This window comes from Halyomorpha halys, unplaced genomic scaffold (assembly GCF_000696795.3).
Source record: "Halyomorpha halys isolate HHAL.00 unplaced genomic scaffold, Hhal_1.1 Scaffold386.1, whole genome shotgun sequence".
NCBI lineage: Eukaryota > Metazoa > Arthropoda > Insecta > Hemiptera > Pentatomidae > Halyomorpha > Halyomorpha halys.
This window is the reverse complement of record NW_027114263.1, coordinates 777,955-790,549: the sequence shown is the minus strand read 5'-3', so window position 1 is coordinate 790,549 and position 12,595 is coordinate 777,955. Positions and strand designations below refer to the sequence as shown.

The 12,595-nt window shown below is 32.0% G+C and overlaps 1 protein-coding gene across 1 annotated transcript in view; it reads left to right on the top strand.

Annotated features, from left to right (window-relative positions):
- LOC106682051 (uncharacterized) overlaps positions 1 to 12,595 on the top strand; it is a gene marked incomplete in the record, with an annotated part of 32,151 nt that overhangs the window by 2,291 nt on the left and 17,265 nt on the right. Inside the window, 1 exon segment of the mRNA XM_067051481.1 lies at positions 3,836 to 6,387. Within this exon segment, the coding sequence (XP_066907582.1) occupies positions 3,836 to 6,387 (2,552 nt within the window).

The window sequence follows — 12,595 nt, the reverse complement described above, 5'->3', positions numbered from 1 at the left end:
TATTGTAAACTGTTTTTAGAGTTCTACTACTGGGTAGTTTCTCTACATCCTGTATCATATCATTATGTCATTATGATCAAATTTACTGGTTGTATTTTTTTATACAGTTGTAAATATCAACAAATAAATAGAATTAAGAAAGAAAAAAATGTAAAAGATTAAAACCCAACAATTTCTTCATTATCACTCTGTTCTTTCTGTCCTATCTAGTTTTTATCGTTTTAAACAAGGTCTAAAAGGTAGATTGAAACATTAGTTAAAGCAGTAATAAATTTATTAGGGATGATATATGGTTGACTGGGTTGTATATAATGATTATAAATTACCAGGGAATCATTCAATGTGGCTTTAAATAATATAAAAAATTAAGTTCAATGATGGTTACAATGTGATTTTTCGGCCCAAACATGTGAACCACCAACCTTAAGGCTAATTTTTTTTGGTTATTGTGATTTTGTTTATTTATTGGCTAATATTACTGTTTAGCTTACTGTAGGTAGTAGGCAATAGTTTTCAATGCTTATATTCATATCTTGTTCACAAGAAATAATACAATTAACAAATTAATGAATAGTAAATTAAATAAAAATAATGAAGTGTCTTGGTAAATGAAATAGTAACATAATAATAAGAATACTGAAATAAAAAACATTAAAATTCCATTCATCCTTATTTACAGTTGGCTTGAAATTTAAAATAAATAGCTAATGAGATATATTCAAATTTCAGTGTTGTTAAATACTTAACAAGAAGAGTGTACATGTATTCTCGACAATTTTGTTAAAAAATGTTTTGGAAAAAATGAAAATAAAACACACTGAAAATGCTTTATTTTATATCTCAAGTTTGGAAAATGATATCAACAGGGTCCTTCCACCAAAACAATTATTTTCTAATTTAGATTGAAGAATGAAATCATATGTTGAATAATTATTAATTTTTAATCAAATAAAATTTTTAAACATTAAAATTACTAAGTAAATTACTCTTAAAGATTTTGTTCAGGTTAGAAAGAGGAAAGTTTCTTCTGTTCATATAATTCTTTCTTATAAACATATATGGCATTATTTAAGAAGGTTTTTGTAAGGAATTTAATTACAAAATAATGGACTGAAAGAAAAAACTTTCCTCTCTCTAACAACTCCAAGAACCTCACAATCAGAGAAACTGTATAAGAAATACAAAACTTCAAACCAAACTGTAATTGTATGGCTTAAAAATTTTGTACCTCGAGAAACTTTTCTTTTTGTTTCCTACACCAAAGGAGGCATTTCTGCCATTTTATTTTGTACAGCCCAGTACTTCAGCTTTATTCACATCACTCTTGCCTGAAATTAATTCTACCGTTTCCATACATGTAAATATATGATCGGCGATCATCTCACCATCTCCACACAGGATGCTGTCAGAAAACTCAACTTCCACTCATATCCTCTTCAGGTGGTGCCGTAGATATTCATGTCCAGTGGCCAACCTGAAGCATGCCACTGCCACTGCTCGTGGTAATGTCAATGGAGGGCACTTCTTAGGGTCTAGCAGTGCCACTTAATTCTTTTCCCCACATTCTCCTCTACTCCTTTTCTCTGCTCTTTCAGCGATGGCACTGCGGGACGTCCATTTCCATTTCGCCATGTCCATTGAAATAGGAAGAAGCAGCTGCGGTTGGCTTGCCGCTAACCATGCAAGTCGATTCTCCACCTCATTTCGATGTATACCACAATGGGCTGGAATCCATTGCATCAGCAATTCTTTAAGTATTTCTCTTTGACTTTCCATAGTTTTTCTGCATGTGAGAATTCCAGTTAGCCGAGGGATGTCCAGATGCTATTGCCAGCAGTGCTGCCTTCGAATCCGACAGCAGAACTATATTCTTTTCACTGGCGTCATTCAGCTTTTCTAAAGCCAAAGTAGTAGCAGCTACCTCTCCATCAAAATTGGTTGCTTTTGCTCCAACAGGTGCTGAAGGCTGGAACAGGCTGCTATAGACAGCTGATCCCTCATTTTTATTTGCCCCTGTAGCTAACCCATCGGTTTATATATGAATCTATTCTGGCTCAGGGTAGTGCTCGGCTATAGTGGCCAATGCCACAGTTCTTAGTTCTTCTCCTGGAGTCATTGATTTGTTAATGGGCATTATTAAATCTAGCGCTATAGCATATGGACATGTCCAAACGCTTTGTTTAGTTAAGTCAGGCAGAGGCTCTCTTATTTCAGGCCTAGGCTTGTGATGATGGATTTTGTTATCTCAATAAATGTGAGTTGCGGTTTAAGTCATATTACTACCAACAGTGTTGGCCCAATAATCACTGCCATTCCTAAGCATACACTCGTAAAGGATGACTGCTTTCTGTTCTCGCCTGTTTTTTAGAGACTCAATCTCTGCTTTCATTTGCTTGGCTAGAATCGGTGTTAATTTAGCCGCACTGGTAATAATCCTTAATGTCTTATTCTGAACTAGATCAAGACGCTTCAGCATTGGATTGGTAGCTGTAACCATAATACCGTGGCCATATTCCTGGACTGGTCTTATTTATGATGTCTAAGTATTTCTTAGAACCTCAGTGGTTGCTCCCCATTTTATGGCTGTGATTCATTTCAATAGTCGCCGTCTTGATTCTCTTTATCTGCAGCATTCTCACATTGCTTAGCCCAGGTTATCTTATCATCCATGACTAGTTCTAGATCTTTTTTTATGAGTCCTGCTAATAGACTGATTATCAAAATTTACTTGGAGCTCATGCTGCTTTATAGAAAGGGTAAATAGTTGGAATACTGTTTTTTCCGTGTTGATAATCATTTCATTTTCTTCGGTCCAACTTCTCAGAGCCTTTAAGGTATCGTTGGCCACTTTTCAAGAGCACCGATTTTATTGCTGGTCCCCCAGATTATCAAGTCGTCAGCACACAGTAAGGCTTTTGTACTAGGTGATTTTTCTATTAATACATCTATAACATTATGAATTATAATAATGAATAACATTGGACTGAGTACTGCTTCTTGAGGGAGTCCCCTTTTTACCTGCTTGAATCCTGATTTGTTTGCCTCTGTGCCTCACAAAATGTATTAATCCTAATAAATTTTTTGTAGTTGATTATTATTATTTTATTACACCTCTAATCATCATCCCCTATTTCTTAAATTAGTATCTGGTATATAATTAATCAAAATTTAAAAGTTTGGGTTGGGGGGTTTATAGCTGTCATTTAACCAATTTTTTTTTAAACTGTTCATTTGCCTCTGAACCTGATCAACATAGAAATTAAAAAGAAATTATATTCTGTTGAAAGTAGTTAATTAATCACTTAGCTATGTCCAAATCACTCCATTGATTAGTGTTAGTTATTCTAATATTAATGAAAATTAGATTGTATAGTATAGTTTCTTCTCTTTGTTTTGACAATTATTATCCGTTAAAATTATTCAACATTTCCCAGAAACTGTATCCATTAAATTATTTGTCAAATTAATATCTACCCAATGGTTTAAGTGATCTGCATCTTGGTTTTTTACTGAACCATCTATGAAAACCAGATTATGCTTTAGTGACGGATTTTTTCAATCGATTAAGAAGAGTTTATATTTAAGTTAAGAATAATTTATATATATTAAGAATAACTGTCTCCTTTTTTGGGAGGGAGTTATAAAAAAATTACAACCATTCAAAATAAATATAAACAAACAATACTAATACAATTTAACTTAAATCATATAAAAATATAAAATGTATGTAAAGAAATTGTATGAAAATTACTTTTTTGATGTTTTATTTTACCATAAATATTCTAATTAATGATTCTTTTTATTATAAATATACTAAATGATTTTTAATTTTCAGGTTCATTTCATAAAGAAAAATATCCACCAAGCTGTTCGAGACTCCCTCCTGATGGTCATGAATATCCTTCACTAGATAAAAAATCAGTTAAACCATCCAATGAACCAAAATCAACCATGAATTTATCAACGCCACCAATCTTGCCAAAATCAACTACTGATGTTAAAAAATCTTCAAATGAAACCAGTAAATATGCCTCTTGGAGAAATGATGAGAAAAGTGAAAAAAGTGTTAAAGACAAAATCGCAATGTTCTCTAATGTCCAACAAAACAAGGATATTTCTAATACACCTCCTGTAAAATATTGTAAGAAGCAAAATTGGCAAAAAAGTTTAGAAACAGAAACAAATTGTAATGTTTTAAATGACTGTCAGCAGAAACAAAAAAATGACCTTCCTGCAACCAAATTACTAGTAAAAAAAGACTCCTTAACATTTCAAAGTTTGCTTGATGTCACTAATAACTATGATAATTATAAAGAAACCATTCCTAAAAATGATAGAACCCAAAGTACTTTTGACCTTACAGACAATGCCTTTAACAACCATTCTGCTGCTACCAAAACTGAGTTTTCAACCCTTCCAAGAAAAAATGATACTCCAAGAAACAAATTATGTGAATCAAAATCATCAACATCCAACACCAGTTCTCTTTCGAGAGCACTAAGTTTTTCCGGAGAAACCAAACTTCACAGTCGCTCACAAAGTCTTGTTGATGTTGGTTCAAAATATAACAGCACATTCCTAAAAAATGAAGAAGCTCGCCGTTGTTCTCTTGCCGCCCTTTCTGAACAGAGAAAAAAAGGGATGTCTAAACTTCGAGGTTTAGTTATACCTGAAAAGGTTATTGAGGTACCTACTCTGGTAGTTGATGATTTACCCATTATAAAAAGCAGTGACTGCCCAATTACCAATAACTTAGAAGAAAATATTATTAGCAAAGTAGACAACGATAAAATTTCAAACAGTAAACTTCCCAATGATAAAAATCCAGCTTTAATAACCAGTTCCCCATGGAAAACAGAATTAACATCTCATAATTATGAAATACCCAAATATTCTCCTGCTTTTAAGCGGAAATCTCTTTCTTTGTATGGTACATCTTCATGTGTTTCATCTGTTTCATCATCTTTAAGTTCAAGCAGAGAAGAACTTCGGAATTGTTTTTATGATACATCTAAAACCTTATCGGGGGCTAATACAAGCATCTCTCGGTCATTAGCCAGTTTGTCACGAAATCCATATTTGAATGTTCAGTCATCTCATTCTGAACCCAAGTCTTTGGAAAGTATTACATCACCCTCTATTTCAGACCTAAGTAATGATTATGGGCAAGATTCAGTATCTCCTAACCTAAATAATGAGACATTACCACAATATAAGTACAACGAAGGCTATGCATCAGACAGCCAACAATCCAAGAATGAGGAAAGAGGACTGGAAGAAGAAAGTGATAATGATTCAGCAGTAAGTTCTAGTCGCTCTAGTATCTCCCCTCCTCATTCTCCTTCACCTTGTTTGAAAAAAAATGATGAAGTTATTAGCCCGAAAACTCTTAATCGCTATGAGGTGAAACTTAAAAGAAGTCTTTCTTCTGAAACAACTGCATCAAATGCCTCTAGTGGTTCAACTCTTACATCAGGATCACAGGCTAGTTCTAGTAGTACAGGAGGTTGTCTTAGTTTAGATAATAAAAGAGTTCTGAAACCACAAAGTGTTGAAGCAATTAATAGGAAGAATGTTCTCTCATCTGCTAAATTTAGTTCTGGCACTGATTTAAAACATGAAACTCCTTCAGATGAGCAAAATGACATCAAAGATCAACTTCCATTAATGGCCAGTGGTTCTATTACCGAAAACCAAGAAAAAATTGAAGCTGAAAAGCAAATGAATAGCGAACCTAACATGAATGAATTAAATGATAATTTCGAATTCAACATGGTTCCAGTTAATGGTAAATCCTCTATTGAATTCAGTAACTTTCATTCTCCAGTAGATAATGATCAAATAAAAAATCATACTCATAACACTGAATTAATAAAATGTGAAACATCCTTCAACATTGAAGATTTCACTTACAGCAGTCATAAAAATATTGATAAAAATTCTAATATGAAGATAAATAATTTTAATGATTTTCCTGATGGAATTATACCAAATGAAAATACTAATAAATGGAATGAAAACAGTAGTGGTGTGGAATATGTACCAATAATGAAAGTGAGTCGGCCAATTCTTCAAATAGACCCTAATCAATATGATAAACAAAAAGATGAAAGGGAAAATATCCCTTCACCTCAAGGAATAAGTGTGAATAATATGAAAAAGGTTTTTGAAAAAGTGGAAAGCATTCTTGTTCCTAATACTCGTTTTAAAGTTAATAATCAAAACTTAATTCAGCACCCTCGTATACCATCTGTAGATTCTACAAATAGTGATGATAGTTGTATACCAAACCTACCACACTATGGCTCAGCTTCAAATCTTCAGAAAGAACAACAATTTGGTAGTATAACTTCATTAGCATCATCGACAAGTTTAATTTCCCAGCAGGTAATAATAGTTTATTCAAAATAAGTTAGATTTATTCATGTCTTTCACATATCATATTTAAAAATATTCCTACTGCATTCAGTTCCTTTTTTGACATTTACTTTTTATTATTATGTAGTTAATTTTCTAGAAATTGGACTACCAGGTTAAATTAATATTAAATCAGAATAATGAATAATGGAAGATGGTCTGGGTAGAGGTTAAAAAAGGTTGTTAAAAATAGTACAAAAACTGTTTATTATACACATGGTTTGTCCCATATAGCAGGACTGAATTAAACAAGATACAAACATTAAGTGTGGTAGGCCCATAAAATTAAGGTTTATATATCCTTTTTCAAATAACTGTAACTTATTTGAAAGAAGATATACAAACCTTATAAAAAGAAAGTTATATACAAATGATTTTAAATTTATCAAATTAAATACATTAGAATGAATAGAATAAATATTAATGACATATACAGTTGCTCAGTCTACAAGTCGTCATAAGTTTTATTTATGTATTTATAGGTATTATTGCAAGTAAATGTAGGGATATCTAGGCCAACAACAAACCACAGGGCCACCTATTGGGATCTACCAACAACTGCTAATCCTGGTAATCCCCTACTGCTTCTTTAGAGCAAATGTAACTCTTCATTCCCACCCTTCAAACCATTAGCAAATCCAGCTAAGAAACAAAGAGACTGAGCGTGGCATAGGGAGAAGCAGCTTAGAGGCCAGCCACTCGTATTTGCAGCAACAGGGAAAACCTGAACGGGTACCATGACAGTATTTGGTTTAAAGCAGCAATCAAGTAGAAATTTTATCCAAGTAAAAAATAAAATTAATATTCAACTAGATGTTTTGCTCTCAAGACCCATCTTGCAAACAATTTTGGGGACCTCTCAACAATCTAGCTCCTACATCAATTCAAATCATTTCTCCAATCGCCTCCAAATTCCAATCTTCATATTAATGAACACATTAACCTATATTATATAACTTTTTACTGCCCCCCTTACATGCAGTTATTTCTGTAATTTTTAATGTATTAATTTAAAATTTACCATTTTCATACCCCTTCTGATATGATGTATTTTAATTGCATCGAGTTCTGACTCCCCCATACGTTGAAATTAGGGAAGATCTCTGATACACACAACAGTAATGAATAATAAAGTTGAAAATGTACCACTGGGGTAATAATTTGTGAAAATTAATTTGAAAAGTAGTAGCAGACATGTTTAAAAAAATAAAGGACAATGGCTGAATTGCTTTAGCATATTAAATTGGTCAAGTATTCAAAACAATCAAGAAAGGATATTAGAAGTATAAGGTATTATAAATATAAAAATAACAGGATTAGATTTATTTTTTATTAATATACTTGTTTGAGAGTGGTTTACTTTATTTAAAAACAATTTTGATCCTTTTTATCAACTTTATTCTTTTTAAACTTCCAACATTTCGACCACTTAGGTCATTTTCAAGGATTCCTTTACTTTGTTTTCATTTTTTCTTTTAAAATTCTTTAAATGCCGGCTAATTGCCTTTGTCCTATAAATTCTTCTATACAATTCTTTTTTTTCTTGGGGGAATTGTATAGAAGAATTTATAGGACAAAGGCAATTAGCCGGCATTTAAAGAATTTTAAAAGAAAAAATGAAAACAAAGTAAAGGAATCCTTGAAAATGACCTAAGTGGTCGAAACGTTAGAAGTTTAAAAAGAATGAAGTTGAGAAAAAGGATCATAACAGGATTATTTATTTCCTCATACTTCTTCCTTTTTTATTACCATGACAGTTATTACTTTTTTAATTAATTTTTACTAATTATTACTCTGCCACATTTTCTATTCTACAATTCATGTCTATATGTGTTATTAATATTAATTCTATTCATTTTTATTCATATTCTTTTAATTTACTTGGTTCATTTTTATATCATTTTATATAACTTTTTCATATAACTGAATATTCTTATAGTTCTACCATACTTAACAATGTTTGTTTCTTGTTTTATTTAGCCCTACAATGTGTATAATAAATAATTTTTTTGACTGCCATCTTTCTTCGTTAATTACATACTTTAGTAAGAAGAATAAATAAATATCAAGTTAAATTGATTGTTTTTGTTAATTGCTTGAGAATCAGTATTCACATTAGGGTTTTAATGTAGTTTCAGTTAATCAATTTTTAATTTTTTTTTTTATATCGATCAATGCAGCGCATATAGTAAAAGTTGTTTTATTTATTATGATATTATTCATTTTTTTTTCTGTTCTTTATTAATCACCTTTCTACTCTGCAGTAACCTCTAATTTCTGACTTTGCATTACATCAGCAGTATCCAAACTACGCCTTTAGGCCCACTAGCTCCACCAGTCTTTCTTGCTATAGTTCATTTGAATTACATTGTAAAATTTATAATGTCAATAAACCATACAAAATAATAATCAGATGTTTATATTTAACAACCAATTAAAAAGACCATTATTAAGTTAATGTTAAATTGTTTGTTGATATAATGGACTGGCTAGGTCTTTGCCACCTTGGGACTCAGTGGAGGATTCAGTGTAGGCCCTAAGCCAAAAATGTTTGAGGCTCCTACTATATACATGGGATAAAAAGTTATTTTGTGGTTCATTCCAGAACTGAGAGCTATAAATACCATGAGGAAGTTTGCATAAAAAAAAATACTATCAAAGCTACACACACACACAAAATGAACACCATTATTGTTTGTTCTTTTTCTAGTGGGATTCTTCATTAAATTATTAATTGTTAGTCAGAATGATAGAGGAAAAATATTCTTTGAACTTCATTAAACTCACATTGTAAGACATAAAACTATATTAAAATATTTCTTTTTATATATTAATTTTATTTTCAAGCAATTTTATTTTATACATTTATATATTTTAGTGATGTTTCATCCTTTTTTAACTTTAGCTATTTTCAAACTGCTTTCCACTGCTTTGTCTCTAGGGTATATTAGTGGAACCAAGTTTCATCTGTAGTCACAAACCAGCGCAAAAAATCTTGTTGGTTGCGCTGAAAACGGGCCAGATTTTGTTTGGTGATAAATGTGATATACCCGTTCAGATGACATCCTAGGGATGCTTCAGCAATCTCACACACTTTCAGTCGACAATCCTCCATGACCTTTTTATACATTTTTGCGATAAATTCTGGGGTCCTAGCACTTTTTGGCTGTCCACTACACGGATCATCATCTAAGCTCTTTCGACCAAATTTAAACTCACTAGGCAGCTTGGCAACAGTTCAATATGAATGAACAGAGTCCCCCAGTATGTTATGAAAGTCAGCATGTTTCCTTTGCTTTCATACCTTTCTTTACAAAGTACTTAGTCACTGCTTGAATCTCAGTTTTCTCCATTGTCACATATCACTACACATAAAACAACAACAAAGAGTCATCACTACCACTCATGCCACATGTTCACTCACAAAGGATGTGTGATTATTGCGCAGGAACCTCGTTGCTCTTGCACTGACAACTAGCGGTGATTCAGAGAACTTTTCAAACCACCCTCGTATTTCCATTAGTGAGATGAAGGTCAGACAGTTTGTTATTTGTTTAGTTTATTTAGCAGTTCAGCGTACATTTAATTTAAGTAAATTTAAATTTTTTGTGAACATTTTGTAATTTATTGCATTATTTTGGTTTTAGATATTGCTATTGCTTCTAAAATCTTTCTTCTATAGCTATTATTTTCTTTGTACTTACTTTTTTTTTTTCCGCCTCTTCTCTTCATCTTGTTACTCCTAAAACTTTTAGATCCGCTTCATTTATTTGTTTGTCCTCATCAGATTCTGAGACCAGATATGTGAAACTTTTCAGTTTTTCAAAGGAATATCTATGTCTTACAAGATATTGCTGCTGCCTGAGCTAATATTCATATATTTAGTCTTGTTTTCATTCATACATAGGTCCATTTTTTTTTACTGTCTCTATTTAGTGTACTAAAAGACTCTAAATGATGAGTTATTGCGAGAAATCAGCCAAATATTGTCTGTATATGCACATAACTAAGCATATGAATGTAAGATATTACCTGGCCATATATCACTTTTGAAATATTAGCTTAAAACGGGAAGAGGTGACTTTAAGATAGAGCAATATTTAAAACGCGCCTGAAATTGAAAAACGGCATGACACCCTCCATGGTAGCCTTACTTATCTGACTTTTCAAACAGACAATTATAGCAAGTAGGTTAGTTGATAAACGACATGTCACAATCTCCCAAGAGGATATCATAACAATAAAAAAAAAGCTATCCTTCCCTTCCAGACCTTATATTGCTTATTGTACATTAACACACTAATAATAATTTGTTTTGACTGCTGTCAAAATAGCCCTGACGAAGCCCTGCAACGTGGGGCGAAACGTTGGCTCAATAAAATAGTATATTCTACTATTTGAGTTTTTTTGATCGCACCCGGACCATATTCCTTTCAACTAATAATAATTGTTTGTTCTGTTCATGTTCTGCTTTTTAAATAAGATTTTTGAGAATATTTTATATTTTATTGACTGCAAGAAGTGGAATTCCAAAGTAATTGTTATATTGGAGTTTATCACCTTTCTTGAAAATGGGGCATAAAATGGAGGCTGTTGTCTAGTTTTCCATTTTTGAGGCATTATTTATTTTGGCCCTTATGTTTATGATCAGGGATTATAGTTGTTTTTGTATATCTCCACAATTTTTGAAAAATTCAGCTACAAGGGTGTCTCCGCCAGGTGTCTTATTGTTTTTCATTTCTCTGATCAATTCTAAGAAATCGTTGAATTCTTATTCATTTCTTGCACTGTTGTACTGTATACATCTTTTAAATATTCTGCCCATATATCAATAACTGATTCTTTTTTCCCCTTTATTATTTTACCTTCTTGATCTTTGTTTGTATCACTTTTAGGTTGGAAATCTCTGTTTATATGTTAAACTGCTCCACAGAATTCTCTGGTTTCATTGCTGTTTCTTAATTATTCAGCATCTTCTATCTGCTTTTTTTAAGAAACTTCTTTTCTTGGCTCACCTAACTTTTTTTCTTTCTGCTGGCTCATAGGATAGTCCACAGTATTCTTCTTGGTTGTACGCTTTAGCATGATTAATTTGGTTCATTTGTTACTCACAATTATTCTTGTCATTCCTTATCAAACTTTCCATATTCTCATCTTTTGGCTCTTTCAACTATAATTACATTTGCCATTCCCTCTTTAACTTTACTTATTTTAGCCTATTTACTTTTTATTATTGTCACTTCATTATATAATTATGCATTCCTTAGTTCTTTGATCATCTTTTCATTTCCTATCTCTTTGAAATCTCTTGCTTTTTCTGGGTCTTTAAACTTCTCTTAATGGTATATTTTCTTTCTGTGAAATTTCCCTTGTTTTGCATTTTCTGGGGGCTCTCTATATTTGATTCTTACCAGGAAATAGTCTACTCAAAATTAGTTCTCATACAGTTCTAACATCTGTGATTGAAGATGTGTGGTATTTTGAAATAAGTACATGATCAATTTTTGTGAATGCACTATCTGGTGCTTTCCAAGTTCTCATGTGTATTTTCTTATGCTGGAAGCAAGTACTTTTTATTAACATATTGTTTGCTTCAGTATATTGGCATAGACTTTTAGGGTTATTGTTTGTTTTTTAAGTAATGAGTGGGTTCCAGCCACTGTTCAAGCGAAGTTCTCTTTGCCCACTTGAGAATTTAATTCACCTTGTATAACTTTTTCACTATATCTGGGAATGTCTGTAATGCTCTTTCTAGTTCTTGGTAAAAACTTATCTTTTCATCCTGCCCACTTTCCTCAGTAGGTGCATATAAAGAGAATAAGGTTGTACTTCTATATCTCCCCTTCAAATGAATTTTCCTAATCTGTCATTGAAGGGCTCAAAAAGTCTAAAACTATGATTTATTCTTACCTTTATTTGCAGCTAACCTGCATATCTGCAGACTGTCATTTATCTTTTACCTGTGGACCCGCCCTGTAGGGTATATTATATTATACCAGCATAATATAATCTAGAGGTAACCAACCTATTCTAACCAAACAAAAAGTCAACTAATACTTCTATAGAGTTGTATTTATATTACCATGGAATTTCAAAAAGATAATTGGGATGGAAAAGAAGTTTTAAAATGGCCAAAGTCAAACAAAACTGAAACATCACCAAAATATCTAATATATAT